Source organism: Meriones unguiculatus, chromosome 20 (assembly GCF_030254825.1).
Source record: "Meriones unguiculatus strain TT.TT164.6M chromosome 20, Bangor_MerUng_6.1, whole genome shotgun sequence".
In the NCBI taxonomy this organism is placed as follows: domain Eukaryota; kingdom Metazoa; phylum Chordata; class Mammalia; order Rodentia; family Muridae; genus Meriones; species Meriones unguiculatus.
The window spans coordinates 32945989-32963746 of NC_083367.1; the positions used below are offsets into that span (position 1 = coordinate 32945989).

The window sequence follows — 17758 nt, forward strand, 5'->3', positions numbered from 1 at the left end:
GGTGATCAAAGAGACAGCCACTGAGTTCATGTCAAAGACAGTTCCTGTTCCCATTACTAGGAACCCATTTGGAGACTGAGCTGCCATGGGATACATCTGTGCAGGAGTTCTAGGGGTTCTAAGTTATCTCCATGCATGGTCCTTGGTTGGAGTATCAGTCTCAGAAAAGACCCCTGTGCCCAGAATTTTTTGATCTCTTGCTCTCCTTGTGGAGCTTCTTTCTTCTCCAGGTCTTCCTATCTCCCCCTTCTTAAATAAGATTCCCTGCACTCTTCCCAAAGTTTGGCTATGAGTCTTTGATACCTTTCTGGGTAAACTCTTTCAACAGCTATTTGTGGTAGGCTCCTGTCCAAAACAACAGTTCTCTATAAGCAAGATTATTAAGCTGCTACTAAAAAAAGAAAACTGTCTTTCTGACTTTGTTGCAGTTCTAGGTTATCAATTTACATACATCAAAAATGTACTTGGATAATTACAGACATATTTTTTGGTTCATTGAGGAAAAAAGAAAACAACAAAGCTATGCATCATCTAAGATATCAATTTCTAGAAAAATATACTAGCATACACATGAAAACTATACGAAGTTTCTACAGTTCAAACAACCTCTTCTCTGAAGTTTGGAGGTACAGACTTCCCATCAGATAAAATCTGTGTTTATATCTCTCTTCCAGCCTGAGTTAGAACACTTCCATAGTTGGAAGTATGCAGCAGAATTTTTTTTAAAAGAATCCAATGCTACTGACTATGAAAACTGTTAAAATTTTGGTTCATTGTTGTTGAATACACTAGTGCTGGAGAATTGCTGTTATAAAACCATAAACTGGATTACTTCAATAACCGTAGGATTACTTCTTCATTACTGGCATCTAAAAATACAAATTCAAGGAGTGGGTTGAGCCATGCTTTTAGTTAGTTAAGTTTGTTTTGTTTTTTGAAACCCACCAAGAAGAATACATCCTTTCCTTTTTGGACTGCTAATGCTTACCAGCATTCTTGCTATGCCTTTATTTTTTCTTTTTCTTTTGAACATAGAACTAGTTCTACCTCAATGGTTACATGGTCATCTTTTTCATGAGCATCTTTGTCTCAGTTGCTTTCCTCTTAAGAACACAAGTCACAGTCAGTGAAGGACCTACCTACCTACACCCACATTGTTACATCCTAATTACATCTGAAAGAAGCATGTTTCAACATATAACATTTTTGATGTATTGGCGATTAGGACTTAAACATACATTTTGGTTTTAGAGTACACACTTTATTCTATTGAAGCCTGACCCTTATCCTGCCTAAATTCATGTCTTTCTATGTGCAAAATACACTGATACCACACTTACTTTGTCAAATATTTATTACTCCAACATCTACTATTTTCTACCTGTTAAATTCACTTAATCTCTGATCTCGATGTCATTACTAAGGGGTGATGGATAAACAAGTTTTAATTCATATCTTGAGAATATTCACTCTGTTTCTGTCCTTTATCTTCTAGGCTCCACACTATCATCCATTTCCTCATTTGATCTTGTCTCTGTTTCATTAGTGGTGTCATATTAAGGGGAAGTGCCATAATTCATTGATGTTCTTTGTCTTTCAAAAAAATACACTGTTCTCCGAACAGCCTCTTCTCTCCAGTGTCCAAGAGTGCTTCACATTTTCTGAGGAAAAGTAACAGCCCCTTTCAGCATCTCTGTTCCAAGCAGCATGAAGCATAAATTCACAAAAGTAAACACACTTTAGTTTGAATGTATTCTTTCAAAGCACAGGTATTATCAATGTGACAGATGAGGAGATGGGCCACAAACTGGAGATTAGACAGTGAAGGGTCCTATTTAAAATATGAAATCAGGCTGTTATGAAGGTAGTTTCTGCTGCCTTCCCTAGCATGCTTATCTTTTTCTACCTTCTGTGGTGTGGTGACTCAATGCCCTTCCTCTCTAGAGGACACAGTGGCAAGACACCCTGTTAGAATGTGCCAAGAACTGCCTTCTGTCTTGGCCTTTACTCTTCAGTCCTGTGAAGAGTGGGTTTCTTTTCCATATTTATTCCTCACTGTGTGATTTTTTGCTATTCTAGAAACAAACAAACCAAGCAAAAAACAAAACAAAAACCCAAAACAAAACAGAAGAGATTTTGTTTGGATCTCTACAAGGTCCAAGCTGAGAAGCCAGGAGAGGAGAAGGGTCAGGTGAGAGTAAGAGTTAGAAGAGTTACAAGGAGTCGTAGGCACATGTGACATACTTAATTCACTGGAACACTAGTAGATGCTCAACTATTTCTTAATTATCTGCAAAACTGTCTGCAATGTCAGTATTAAGGAAGCATTAGTCTCTCAAGGCATTCCAGGTTCACTCTTTTCAGGTATTTAAAAAACTCCCAGTATCACCCCACTATGTCTTCCACAGACTACCTCCATACCTGCAATTGCTGCAGCAGTATTCCTCTACCTAATACAATCTGTGAGTTTCTATGACTGGAATAAGACGCTTCAAACTGCTTCTTACACAATGAGTGTGTTCCACCACAATTCCGAACCACACTCCTTTTCCAAGCTTGGTGGAAATGTCCTCTTTGACTCTTCTTTAGTGGTTACCATGGACATATGCATTCCTTGGCACTTAAATTCATCACTTCAGTCTCTGCCTCCATTGCCACATGTCAACCTTCTCCCTCTCTATTTCTTATGAAGACTCACCTGATCCTAACAAGGTTGCACCTCATCTTAATTAGTTACATCTGCACGAAACTAATTACCAAATTATGTCACTTTGAGGGTACTGATGCTGAGAACTCAACCTGTCCTTGGGGGATACATTCAAACCATAATAGTATGTGTCTGAATTTCTAAATTAACCACATATCAATTATATTTATTTCAAACAATCTCTTCCAATTTTGTTGTTGGAATGAATTGTCTAATGTTATTTTGGAGATATTTCTTTTAAGCAGCTTGAAAATAAGGAGATAATTTAGATTTAAATCAACTTTCAACTATCTGTTCACCTGAGGCACATTTTGAAACAACAGCTTAATGACAGACAGGGGTATAGTGAGTCTCTAACTACTGTGTTCAATAATCCTTCCTTAACAAAGCACCATGAATATGGATTAATTATTAGCAAAATTCCTCATTTTCTATGGAGCTGAATGAATACAAAGTAATTGCAATGATAATTTGTGCTCTAATTTATTATTTCCTTCTGTTTCTTTCTCTTCTTAGAGCCTCAAATTAAAAAGGAAGCAAAACCAGGTAAAATATGTTAACTGGTATTAGAATGCATATTTCCCTCATACTGAAATTGTACTGGCTACTAACAAACTTAAGGTCTCTCAGTTCCTTGTGATTTTCTACTTTCTATTGTCCAATAATATTTCCCAGTACTCAAGTAAAATCCAGATTACCAGTTACCAAGATATGTCTATAATATGGCTTTATACCAGTTCTAAACCTTCCTAATACTGTGGTCCTTTAATATAGTTCCCCAAGTTGTGGTGACCCCAACTATAAAAGTATTTTATTGATACTTCATAACTGTAATTTTCTACTCTTATGAATCATAATGTAAATACTTGGTATGCAAAATATCTGATTTGTGACCCCTCCCCCAAACGAATTGTGTATTGAGATCGACAGTTTGAGAACCACTGCTTTATACTAAATTTAGAAATGACTCCAGAAGTTATCATTTATTTTTCTGGATATTTTGAAATCAAGTATAATCATGTCAGCTTCTACCACATAGTTTCTACCATTCAGATTTCCCACATTATACTTGCTTTTTGTGATATATTAGGTTCAATCCACACCATTCCAAGACCTTTCCTCCTGCCTCTGTTCTCCCAGCTCCCTCCTGCCCTTGTCTCCCACTCCTTCCTGTCCTCTGGTTCCTCCCCTCTCCCGCCTACTCCTTTCTCTCTATTGCTCAACCTTGTGGCTGGTTGTTTTATTTTGTCATGTTTACACAAAGTTGAGACAGGTGATGCTTAGAAAAAGTATCACAATGCAATGTCCGGATTGAAACCAGAGAGTGGAGGAGAAAAATCAATATTTGAATGAACAAGGGTAAGGTGTATCAATTTCAAAAGAACATTATACCAACAGCCATGTCTGATTTTCTTCCAAGCCATAAGTAATTCTGTTAAGAAATCATCCCAGACAAACCCTATCATTTCATTATCCGGTAATGTTGACCTAAAAACAAGGGGACCTTTTCAGTTTACAATGTCATGATTACGTCCTTGTTGTGGTACCAACTAGTTACTGACCTGAGGCAAGTTTATGAAAGCACTCAAACTTCTTGGAAGCCATTTCTTCATTATGAGACATGACATATCAAAATCTTTTCTTATAAACCAATCTAAGATTCCAAATCTAGATGCGTGTGCGGCTTTGCCATGTTGCTCCACTCCTCCCTGGAGTTTACCTTGCAGCCAATCATAACTCGTGTCTGGATGTTCTTACAAATAATACATTTGCGTGCACAGAGCTTATTAATGTTCATTTTTATGTTTTATTTTTGGTATTTTTTTGGTTTTTGGAGGTGAATGTTGAATACCAGACTTTTATGTTAATTTTTAAAGTTATGTTTATTTATTTAGTGAGCAATGAGAGAGAGAGAGAGAGAGAGAGAGAGAGAGAGAGAGAGAGAGAAAGTGTGTGTGCATATACTCATGCCAAGGTTAGCAAATTGTGGTCAGAGGACAAGTTCTAGGAACTGTCTCACTCTTTCTGTCATGTGGTTCCTGGGGAGCAAGCTTAAGTCATCCATCAGGTTTGACAGCAAGTACACATACCTGCTGAAACATATCACTGGCCCAGCATTAAAAAAAATAGAGGGCTTTTTAAAGCTAGTTATACCTAATACCACTTAGAACTTAGATTAGCTGTTTTAAAATATTTCATTTATCAGATAATTTATTAATTCTTATCATTTCAGCATCATCTGAGAAGCCCCAAATACGCAGTATGTACAGCAGTTTCTTCTGTAATATATATAATATATAATATATAATCTCTTTAAAGAGCATTTTCCATTTCAAAAATTGGAAAGGTTAATATATGCTTCCACATTTATACTTTGCAAAGAGCCCATGATTTGAAAGTTACAGGTGCTATTTATGTGTATTGTTTTTTTATATAATAAAGCATTTAAGTCTTTGATGTGAGATAGGATAGCATAGAAGTTTGAAAATAATTTCTCCCTATTGCCACATTTGTTATTTTCAAGTTATGACTGCCATAGAGAATATTCATTATGTTATATATATTATAAAACTAAAATATCTGAAACATTGTGTTTTACTACTTTTCAGAGCAGGATGTCGCCAAACCAGAGCAAGCTGCTCCCCATGGGAAACCAGGTATTTCCTAGGTGCTATTGTCGCATCCAATTGTCTGCCATTGCTCTGTTTATAACAAAAGAAAGAATATGGAGTCAGATCTAAAGTCACCTGTGATAACTCATGCTTCCAGCCTTCAGCTTCTAAAGAACATTTCCAATTTTAGTCATCATCCCAGTATTGGTTTAACTGAGAGATCAATGGTAGGATTCTAATAGACGGCCTCCCCTGCCCTGCCCTGCCCTGCCCAGCAGACCTGGGCTTATCATAAAGAGTATCCAGTAAGCTCCCAGGTGGAAAGGCTCTTCATTCGGATTTTACTTTTACTACTTAGAACAAGACAGTGTGCTAAAAGTCATGCTTTAGATTGCTTCCTATCACCTTAGACCTACTATGTTCCAAGAACACTGAGTGAATCCACGTTTTTCCTCCTTCCTCATCTCCCCCACCTTCTCCTCTATACTATCTTCCTTTCCTTTTTGGTTTTGGAGAAAATAGAATTGAATCAATATACTCTAAAGATAAAGATGCAGAATTTACAAGAACAACTTGATAGCTAGATTTTATTTAAAGGATAGAGATTTCGGTGGGAGCCCCGCCCTCCCCACGCGGCCACCCTCCCGGCGCCCGCGGCCGCGCTGCACCAGCCATAGCGCTCGGTCTTTTATTGATGGTCAGTGGTTAGAAAAATAAAACAGAGCAGACGTCAAAAAAAAAAAAAAAAAAAAAAAAAGAAAAAAAAGGATAGAGAGTTCTAGTTTTTGTTTAAGCTGAGTCAGTACAAAATTTCTTTTCAGGCTCCTCAGCCTTCTGTTGCTGTGTACAATATTATCCATCATCCTAGGCACCTTCAAGAAGTGCCACATAATCCTATGAATATGGTTAGGCAAGGTTCTTTCTTTTAAACGTTCTTTATTAATTACACTTTACTCACTTTGTATCCCCCCTGTGGTTCCCTCCCTCCTCCCGTCCCAATCCCTCCATAGGGATAGGATAGGATACCATAGGATAACATTTGCTTACACTTTTACATTGCATGTAAGAAAATACATATGTGGTGGCATTTGAGTCAGTTTGGTTTGATCCATCTATGCTTTTACAGTATGAGATCCCACAGGGTGCAGAGATATACGCGTTTGGGTGTAATCTCAGCACTTGGTAGCTGGCGGCAAGAGGGTTCAAAGGCTTCCTCGGGTACATACCAAGTTCAAAGCTAGTCTGAACCACATGAGACCATGTTTCCCCCCCCCCCATTAAATGTATGTAAATGCATGTATATATATAATAGCAACACCTTTATGTATATAAGCACTGTTAAATCAGTTTTTTTTCCCTGTTAAATCACAGGGGAAAAATGCAACGTTCATACCTGCAGAGTAGGAAACAATTTATATTTGTAAAAATTCAGCAAGAGAGCTACCAGGGAGATCTCCATTTGGAAACATCTCCCTGTTCTTTCATTTGATCTAAAATAACTTATGGTTTGCTGCTTTATTGAGAAAACTGTAACTTTTTTATTTTTATATTTAAGCAAACAAAATATCAAAATTCGAATACATCATTGCTTTCTATTGATATATTTTATTTCTGCTTATATTAACATTTTTTTCCCTATCACAGAACAAAAAGTTTTCAAGCAGGTAAAAACTGTTACCGCAGAAAAAACAGGTATGAGATTCTTTTACAATCTTTGTTTTAATTTCAATTGGTGTGTGTAGATATGAAAAAGTATGCATGAAATATGAATAATTTTTAATTTAAAATTTTTAAGTTAAAATATATTAACATCATTTTCACTTTCCCTTTCTTTCCTCCAACCTCTCCTGTGCCCCCTAACTTTAATATCCATGACCTCTTTTTCTTTGATTACTAATGTTTTACAGACATGTACAGGTGAATAAATATATGAATAAAACCTGCTGATTCTATTAAATGTTGCTTGTTTAGGACTAAAAACTTGATATTGGATAAGCAATAGGGAGCTCATCACTGAGAAAGACTAAATCTTCCTCTTTCAGCATTCACTAATTGCTAGTAGTGCTTAGTCTAAGGATGGGAAACCTTGAGCTTTTCTCCTTAAATATAAGCATGGTTTTGTTATTGCTCACTACTTGTTTAGGCAGATACATTACTGAGATATCACAGGTGAATCATGCACACATTTAATGGCATAAATTCTAAAATTCTGAGTTATTCATTGAAGGTCATAGAAAGTGGCTTAACATTATTCTTTCAGAGTGTGAATAACAAACTTACATATAATTTATTAATAAATCCATTAAAAATGTTAATTTTCATGTATTGTAATTTGATCTTTTATCTTATTTCCAAAACATTTTCTCAAATCTTAAAATTGCAGAAATCTAGTTCAACAAGATAGCCAATGAGCAAAAATGCTTAGTAACAAGCCAGATGACCTGAGCCTAATTCCCAAGTCCCATAATAAAAGAAATTAACTTCTGAAAGTTGTCCTCTGACCTCTATAATGCACACATCTGACACTATCATCTTCATTCTATCAAGCATCCATCCATCAATCAATCTATCTACCTACCTACCTACCTATATGTATCTATCTTTACTTCTATCTCTCTCTGTGAATGAAATACACACCGAGCCAAGAACTAACACGTACAATAATAAATAAATTTAAAAAATTAAACTAAATCAGAGAATTTGGAGTTTTATTCTGTTTATAACTCAGGTCATAGGATTCTTTTCATGGGAGTTCTTCAGAGAGCTGTGTGGTTACACATATTTAAAGATCTGCCTTAAAGAGGGATTTATAGAAATGCTTCTATTATTTCATGGGTGAAAAAAAAAGAGTTCAGAATTTCTGGATTTGGAAACTTTCTCAGAAAGAAAGAAAACATCTGAGTCTTGTTCTGAGCTGGTGTCTTTAACCATGTAGTCTCTTTTCTCTGAATCCTAGAATAAAATATTGCCATTTTGACCATTCAGAGAACCGTGGTTTATTACTTATAATTGTTCTAAAACAAAATATCTATGAAGCATTTTTCTTTGAACTGAGGTAATGAAATAGATAGGATTCAAAGATTCGGACGGGTCTGATGCTCTTTGGGTGGATGACACCTAAATGAACATCTGTACAAAGTCCCAATTTATTTCTAATATCAGAGATCAGACCTCTACTCTTGCCTGATGCGTCTAAAACAAAAAGGGGGAACTGTAGAGAGCTGCGGAATGCTATGCCTTAAAGATGGAGCTGGTTTCCGCCTTCCACCTTCCCGATGGTGAGTGCTCTCTGTCACGAACAACTCCACATTTGGCTAAGGCCGAGGATCTGGCTTGCTTCCATGTATGTGGACCTATCTGCATTGCCCCCGTGGCACGCCTGGGTTGGCTACCCAGAGGCTATTTAAGCTGTGGGCTGGCTTTCCCCGGGGTCCGAGGATTGTTCAATGTTCCTGAATAAACTGCATTGAAAAAAAAAAAAAAAAGAAGAAAGCAACAACTCAAGTGAAAGAATCCCATACAAATTATAGGCTATTATGAGAATATTACATTCCATTTGTTTTCATTTCTTCTTATAGTGGAGTAGATTTATAACTCTATTTTTTAATTTTTGCAGTGGTATATTAATCCATTCACCAACCCTAGAGTATCTCAGTCTATTGTGGGTATTTAAGGATGATAAAAAATTATCTCAGCATATTTATATTTCAAATATAGAGATCATTTTTAAATGTCATATGTTTTTCACATCTCTAATCAGTTTTTCACTAAGCAATATGATTAATTATATTTGTTATGTTAACATAAGAACGTTCAGAAAAAAATATGAGTTGACTTTAAACTGAGAGAAAAATTTAAACTAAGAACAAATACATATACAGAATGTCCTGTGGCTAGTACTGATCAAGATGCTATCTATTTTTCATCATTCTCCACATTTAAGCCCTAAACCAGCAAGTAAAATAGCCTACTAACTTAATTTTGAAAAATATTTTCTTTGTTTTTTTTTTGTTTTCTTTGTCATTTTTTTAGTGCAACCTATAACTAAATTATCTGTATAAGTGATAAATTAATGTTGATTTATGGCTTTGATTCAACTTCCTTATGTTTCACTATTAATCAGTGATTCATAATATTTGTTTTATATTTTTATTTATCTATTTTTATTTATTTATATTAATTACAGTTTATTTACTTTGTATCCCAGCTGTAGCCCCCTCCCTCATTCCCTCTAAGTTCACTGATAGGGGAGGTTCTCCTCCCCTGATCATAGCCTATCAGGTCTCTTCAGGACTGGTTGCAAGGTCCTTCTCTGTGGCCTACCAAGGCTGCTCCTCCCTCAGGGGGTGGAGGGAGGTCAAAGAGCCAGCTAATGAGTTCATGTCAGAGCCAGTCTCTGTTCCCCTAACTAGGGAACCCACTTGGATACTGAGCTGCCATGGGCTACATCCTAGCAGGGGTTCTAGGTTACAATATTTGTATGGAAGAAATTCTGGAAGGTCTCTTAGTATTATTAATATTAAACAGGTAAGTTAATACTGGTAATTAAATACTCTATGCAAGAAGTGGGTAGCAAATCATGTAAATTTACATAGTAAGAGGCAAGGGGAAATTAAATAATTGTGTTATTGACTATACTTATTATTAAATGTTATGTTTTAGGCTACACTACAGATTTTAGCATTTAGAAAACCACAAATTTCCAATCATTTTGCCATTTATCTACTAAAATCGTGACATTTCCTTCTGAGTCAAACTTAAAAACTAGAGGGGTCATACATTTCTTTACACTCAGTTTGCAGTGGTGGATCCTTTAAAAGGTTCTGTCGGAACTCAGGAGGTAGTGAACATTTAACCGTATTCACACAAGTGGTAAACAAGTCTGATACTCTGTCAAAATTATGAGTCTGCTTCTCAGAGAAATGCCTTTATAGAGCACAAGCTGAAATGAAGTCATGACATATGTTTAACCACTGAGTAAAAGCTAAGTGATAAGATCTAAAGACAAATGTGACAGAGAAAAATAGGGTTCTATATTGGTGGCTCAGAAGATAAGGTGTGGATTTATAGAGGCTAATTAGAATAAAGGTACTCTAGCACTCCTGATACATATTTTGTGTGTGTGTGTGTATAGACAGATAGATAGATAGAGATATAGATAGATAGATTTTATGTTTGTCATTTTATCTTACATTTGTAGTGCTAACTATGCTTTATATTTGAACACTGACTTCTACATCTTATTTTGCCTGAGTATTTAGCTTAACATTTATGTAAATTCAATTTATGGAACTCTGTTCTTAAATGGTATCAAATTTATTTTGCAACTTATGCTCACATATTTCCATATTCTTCAAAAATTAGTATGTGATGTTGGAGCAAACTGCCAACAATTTCGGAGGATCTCTAAGTTCAAAGATGAAGGAAAGAAAAGACAGGCACATTCTGGCAAGGCCCCAAGACTAACTTTGGGAGTCGATATGTGTGGCCTGCTCTAGTTTTTGCTTAGTTTCCAAATATTCTCACTTTCTTTCAAGATATATCACTACGTGGAATTTTGGAATTCTTTGTTTGATAAAAGGAAGATTTTTTAAAACAATGTTACTCTGAATATTTTCAGAGGACTTAGGCATCTGTTGCTCAGACATTTTGCCGCATTCTGGAACCAGTGAGAGTCAGCTGTGACGCTTCTGATTAGACCTGGAAAGACAGGGTGATGAGAAGGACGTGAACTGAGGTGCACGCTAGAGTAAGTCATGTCTAGATTACATTTTAAACAATGTAACGTCCTGAACTCACAAGAGTCAACGTTCTGAATTAAATGGTTTCCTAATCGGAAAGAAGGAAAGTTGAAAACAGAAAGGTCAGAGGAGGACTCCCTCCCCCATGGCCATCTTCGCTAAGGAAGCAGCTTCTCTTCAATTTCTCCTCTTGGACATGCTGTGTTCTTAAACCACAGGGTTGAAGATAGCGAGCCGCCTGACACTGCCTTTCAGCTGCATACAGATCACTTCCTCGGGGTCCCCTGAGAAGGAATCTAACCCTGCTTATAACATAGTCTTTGACAATGCACTTCCCGCGTTACAGGTTGCATGGAAATGGTTTTAGGAGCATGCTTCCTGTGCAAGGGAGGATCACACGACATGTGAAACACTTCCTGCTGCAAGTATATTCACATCTCCTGTAAATTTTCATTTTTCTCTCTAGAAAAAGCTGAACATCAAGAGAAAGAGCGCCAGTCTATAAAAACAGGTATTCTTGGCCCTTTCGGCTTACACGCTGTCTTTTTCATCATGCTTATTGAATTTGCGCATTAAAAAGATGAAGCAGGCATTTTTCGCTTTGTTGATCAGTACTGTTCAGCTTGGGGTTTTGTACTATAATCTGTCTTATCTGACAGTAGAGCTATGGTATTAGAGGCAATCAAAATAAGATTACCAAAGCATGTTACATGACACAGAAAAGCTATCAAACTGTGTTTGCTTTTACGACTTACAAGTTCTTTCCATAATTTTGCTATTTAGCAAGGCTAGTATTATTGTCGTTTATCATACTCATGAGTTAGAATCCCTTCATATGGTTTTATAATATTATTTAAAATTAGATGTTAAATTTGACTGATTGAGGACTTCGACAAGAATTATATTTTCTTAAAATAAATTCATAGAAATCTGTAAAAAATTAGCTTGTTATTTTATGATATCACTCAGCTTCATGGTATGCACTGCTTTCTATGGCTTAGGTGGTGTGATGTCGGGGATACTAACTGAAAAATCGTCTTTCTCCTCTCTTCTCTATACATCCTATTACCACCCACAATACACCAAATCATGATGGAATATTATTTGTTTATGAATAAAAAAAGCTTATATACAGGACTGGATAATGTTTTAATAATTTCAGAAGGCATGCTGTATTGGAGGAGAAATGTACTTATAAAGTGGAGATTTTTATCAACTGTAAATTTATTCTTTGTGACATTTTATGTCACTTTCATCCATACCTTAAAGGGTTCAAATTATTAGTGAATATTAATGGTTTTTCAGAAAGGACAGTGGCAGAATTTTGATTCTGTGAAGCTCATAAAGACAAAACAGTTCAGATTAAGTATTCATCTCTTAGTGGATAAAAGCTGAAATTTTGCAGATAAAGAGTAAACCAAAAAGCTCAACACTCCCCAAATTCCATATATTCTATAGAAACCTATTGGAAAATATTTTAAAGATTCACGAAATATTCCTCTGTTACTTATTTTAATGTATACTTATTTTTTCCCATTTAACTGTAAGAGCAAAATAGAAGATACAGAGTTAGTATGCTAAATGTAGATAGAAAACTTTTATTTGTGTTTTTTATCCTTTTAGATAAGCCTAAGCCATCTTCAAGTAAGTATATCATTTAGAACTTTAAGGATATGGGGTAGCGAGGTGGTTCATGGGGTAGAAATATATATTACAAAAGCCTTGTTCAATGCACTATACCCAGTGAAAGGTGGGCAGAAACCAGAGTCCACAGTGCTGTCCTCTAACCTATATCCATGTGTGATAGCACATGTGCACACACTTTCACACTCACAACACACTCATACACACACATACACACACACACACACCCCTCTCACATCCTACTAATATAAGGATATCCTATTATGAGACTTTAAAAGAATATCCTATTATGAGGTTTTAATTTTACAACCTCAGTAAATGGTAAATTAAATTTTAAAAATAGGTTTATTAATATAAGGATGATTATGCTATTATTTATATAACAGACTTTGATTGACAGAAGATACCGGTATGTGCTATTTGTTAACCTCTGAGAATGTGTGCCTTTGGTTATGCCCAATGAACTAAATTAGAATATATGAGGAACGCCTAAAATGTCACTCCGACTTTTTTCACAGAATGATACATGGAGGCAGGAAACAGTAGTGTAGCTGAACAGCCAATACCGGCTGTTCTTCCAGAGAACCCAGGTTCTATTTCCAGCACCCTCGTGCCAGCAAGAGATGTCGAATCAGGGCTTGTTTGTCCCCGTATGTGGTAATTATACTAGATTTCTTTAAAGAGGCTTCGACATAGTAGCCTTCCATATGACTCCTCAAATGATCCCTAGTGTTAGCTGCCCCTCCCTATAATTTATCCATTATTCCCCTCTTGCTTCTCCTTCTCCATTTAAGTCTCTATTTTGGGCTCCCTGCCACCACCTATCCAAACTACATGCTCTATTTTCCTTCCTCAGAGAAGCCATCCCTCCACCATGAGCTCAGACTCCATTAATGTCCTCTATGGTTTTATGGAATGTAGCCTGATAATTGAAGACCTAACATCTAATATCCACATATAAGAGAATTCACACCATATCTGTCTTTCAAGGTCTAAGTTACTTCACTCAGAATTTGTTCTAGCTACATCCATTCAACTGTAAATATCACTATTTTTAATGGCTTAGTAATATTCTATTGTGTGAATGTACCACATTTTCTTTACCTATTTATCCACTGGTGGACGTATAGGTTGTTTCTAGCTTCTGGTATTATGACTAGAGCAGCAACGAATATGGATGAGCAGTTGTCTCTGTAGTAGGATGTAGTCTTTTGGATGTAGCTGGATTTTGAAGTAGATCTGTTCTCAGCTTCCTAGGAACTGCCACACACACTTCCATAGTGGATATATGGATTTGTATTCCCACAGTCAATAGATGAGTGCCCACTTTTTCCCACATCCTCAACAGCATGAGACATCATTATCGAATCTTGGTTATTCTGGCATGAGCTGTCACTTGTTTTATTTATTTTGTCCACCTTCACTGTGGTCCATAAATTTGGGTATGCTGTATCTTCATATGAATCAATTGCAAACAGTTTTTAATTTCCCTTTTAATTTCTGTGTTGAGCAGCTTTTCATTCAGTAGTGAGTTGTTCAGTTAGGGTTTCTCTGTGTGGCTTATGCTGTCCTGGACTCGATTTGTAGAGCAGGTTGGTCCACAGAGATCCACCTGACTCTGCCTCCCAGAGTACAGAGACTACAGGTGTGCCCTATTGCACCTGGCTGAAAACAGTCTATTTTTTAAATTAATTTATTTTTATTAATTACAATTTATTCACTTTGTATCCCAGCTGTAGCCCCCTCCCTCCCCCCTTCACAATCCCACCTTCCCTCCCTCATCTCCTCCCATGCCTTTCTCCTAGTCCACTCATAGGGGAGGTCCTCCTCCCTTCCATCCGATCCTAGCCTATCAGGTCTCATCAAACTGGCTGCATCACCTTCCTTGCGGCCTGGTAAGGCTGCTCCCTGCTCAAGGGGAGGTGATCAAAGAGCCAGCCACTGAGTTCATGTCAGAGACAGCTCTTGTTCTCCTTACTAGGGAACACACTTGGACACTGAGCTGCCAATTTATTTTTAATAGTTAATAAGATAAAAAGAAAAGATAGTATTTTCTATGCCTTTGACCTGAGTTCCTTCTCCTTCCTCTATTAGTTCTTTTATTATTTTTCATATATTTGGACATTTCATAACTACCCAGATTTCCTGAATATTTTGTGCCTGGATAATTTATAAAATATTTTTAGGTTTACTTTTTTTTCCTCCCAAGTTGTCTGTTTCTTCTATCTCACCTTCAGTGCCTGAGATTCTTTCTTCCTTATTTGTAGAAGCATAGTGAGTTTCACCATTGAGGGTTTTGTTTTACTTCCTAATTTTTTATTAAATTTTAACTATAGTTTTTTCACTTTGTATCCCAGCTGTAACCTCCCCTCCCCTCCCAATCCTAACCTCCCTTCCTTATTTCCTCCTATGCCCCTCTCCAAGTCCACTGGTAGGGGAGGTCCTCCTCTCCTTCCATCTGACCCTAGCTTATCCAATCTCATCAGGACTGGCTGCAGTGTCCTCTCTGTGGCCTGGCAAGGAGGCTTCCTCATCAAGGGGAGGCAGTCAAAGAGCTAGGAACTGAGTTCATGTCAGAGACAGTCCCTGTTCCCCTTACTAGGAAACCCTCTTTGATACAGAGCTGCCATGGCCTACATCTGAGCAGGGGTTCTACATTATATCCATGAACGGTCCTTGGTTGGAGTATCAGTCTGAGAAAAGAACCCTGTGCCCAGATATTTTGGTTCTGTTGCTCTACTAGTGGAGCTCCTGTCCTCTCCAGGTTTTACTATCTCCCCCTTCTTTCCTAAGATTCCATGCACTCTGCCCAATGTTTGTTTATGAGTCTCAGTATCTGCTTTGATAATTCTGGGTAGTCTTTTAGAGGCCCTCTGTGGTAGGCTCCTGTCCTGTTTGCTCTTTTCTCCTTCTTCAAATTTCCTTTCCAGTTTTATTTCAGTTTGAGTTTTCTTTAGTGGTTCTATTTTCACTTTTATTTCTTGAACCTGTTTTATTATTTACTCCACTTTCTGTTAGTGTTTTCATACATTTTATTAATGGTCTTATTCATATCCTCTTTTAAGAGCCTTGGACATAATCATCATAGGCGTTTTAAAGTCAGTGTCTTGTGCTTCCATTACAGTACATTTCCAGAGTCTGTTCAGTAGAGTCTGTTAGCAGTTGCTGGGTTCTGGTGGAGACATACTGTCTTGGGTGTTAATGCTTATATTCTGTGCTGGTGTCGAGACATCTGCAACAGTGATGATTATGATTCTAGGAGTTAACATCTGATCTTGTCTTTTTGGGGAAGGCGTACAATTTCTTGGCTTCTGTTGTCCTCTATGTGGTGGGTGTAGGTTGCCTGGTAGGGAGTGCTTCTGAGTCCTTGTTAATTGTAGCCCATTAGGAAGCATTTTAGGGATGACAAGAAAGAGTGACTGGAGGGCTTGATATAGGCCCTGAAATGATCCACCAGGAGGAGCAAAGCTGGTTCTGCCTAATCACACAGATAATGGAGGTGCAGAGGGAGGACAGGTTTGTGCAAGTGATCTGTTACAGGTTGTGGGTCAGACTGGGCAAGTGGGAACAGAGGCCAGGAAGGAAAGTGCAGGTTACCTACCTGACTGTCATGCCTGCTGGCCAGTGGGTTCCCAGGTAGAGACTGCCTCCAAGAACTGGCTTGCTGACACAAACAGATGGGGTGAGAGGGAAGGTTGGCTCCACGAGAGGGATCCAGAGAATCCTGAGGGAATGCAGACAGGGAGGGAGCTCACTTTAAATGTTTTAAATGCCAAGTACTAACTGCTTCCTTAACAGTGTGGTGGCATTCTTTAACAGGTGCAGCTATGATTTTCTCTGAAGAGATCTAGTGCCAAACTTAAACATCAAATATTGCCCTTGCATTGGAGAAAGTTGTTGCCATGTTTAGCTCATATCATTGCTGCTGATGTAAAGAATACTACCAAAATGAAGAGTTTCAAGTTAAAATAGAATGCTTGCCATATGAAAATATTATTTTGTTTATGAAACATTATTCACATATTATAGTCATTATCACAAAATAAACTATAGAATAACTCCCAGAATTTGTAAAATATAGATTATTAACTATAACATTTTTCCTTTTCCAAGAGGTGTGTTTTCAAATTTGAGAGGTTTACATTTCAGTAAATATTGATATTTTCTTGCAAAATTTAAGGATAATAAAACACGCTGAGTAACATTTAGAATATTATTGTTTTGTGAAATAACCAAAGGAGGAAAAAAAACTGTTTAAGTAATGTCCGAACTAAAGGTAAATGTCATTTCATATCACTAGAAGCTAAGTCAGTTTGCTGCTATAGTTTTCACTGACTTTCATAAACCCATATTCATTGCCCATGGCACAGAATTTTATATATGGATATTTAATAAAAGTCAATGAATAATGCAAGCTTCTATGAGATCAAGTTAAATGTGGATAGAGGAGAGTTTTATGGTTTATATTGTGACTTTATATGGTTTATAATTTATTTGTATCATATTGGATGTTTTTAAATTACTTTGTACCATAAATCCACTTTCAGAGTAGATGGCTCATCACAGTTTAGAAGTACTAGTTAACAGAATATTTCTGCTATTTGAACATTATAGTCTATTATAATTTAGTAAAAATATCTGAAAATAAAGTTCAATTATCTGCTGAAATAAACATCACCTATTTTTCTTCTTTTTTTAACTTTTTTCTTCTAAAGAGGAAACATCAGAAGCCGTAGAGTCAGGTAAGGATTTCATCTCTGAAAGGAAGTATAATTGGGTTGTGCCAAACAGTTGTAACCTAGATCTTTCTCTAACTGCATACTATTAACGGGCATAAAAAGTTGCCCAAATGCTCAAATGCTCAGTGTTCTCATCTGCAGACAAGCTCAACACTTCCCAAACCCACTGAAAGAGGGAGCAGAAAAGACTTCACATTTTCATCCATATTCAGTTTTCTCTCATTATTTCTTAGTCTTCTCTAAAAAACATACACTAAAAAGAAAACCTCCCCTATCAGCGAACTAGTGGAGGTGTATAGGGACATAGAAGGGAAG

The 17758-nt window shown here is 36.9% G+C and overlaps 1 protein-coding gene across 1 annotated transcript in view; it reads left to right on the forward strand.

The window, feature by feature from the left end:
* Trdn (triadin) overlaps nucleotides 1–17758 on the forward strand; it is a 382140-nt gene that overhangs the window by 335109 nt on the left and 29273 nt on the right. The window contains exons 26-32 of the mRNA XM_060373675.1: nucleotides 3224–3253; nucleotides 4941–4967; nucleotides 5317–5367; nucleotides 6964–7011; nucleotides 11527–11571; nucleotides 12684–12704; nucleotides 17420–17446. Coding sequence (XP_060229658.1) covers nucleotides 3224–3253; nucleotides 4941–4967; nucleotides 5317–5367; nucleotides 6964–7011; nucleotides 11527–11571; nucleotides 12684–12704; nucleotides 17420–17446 — 249 coding nt within the window. The remainder of the gene's footprint in view (nucleotides 1–3223; nucleotides 3254–4940; nucleotides 4968–5316; nucleotides 5368–6963; nucleotides 7012–11526; nucleotides 11572–12683; nucleotides 12705–17419; nucleotides 17447–17758) is intronic.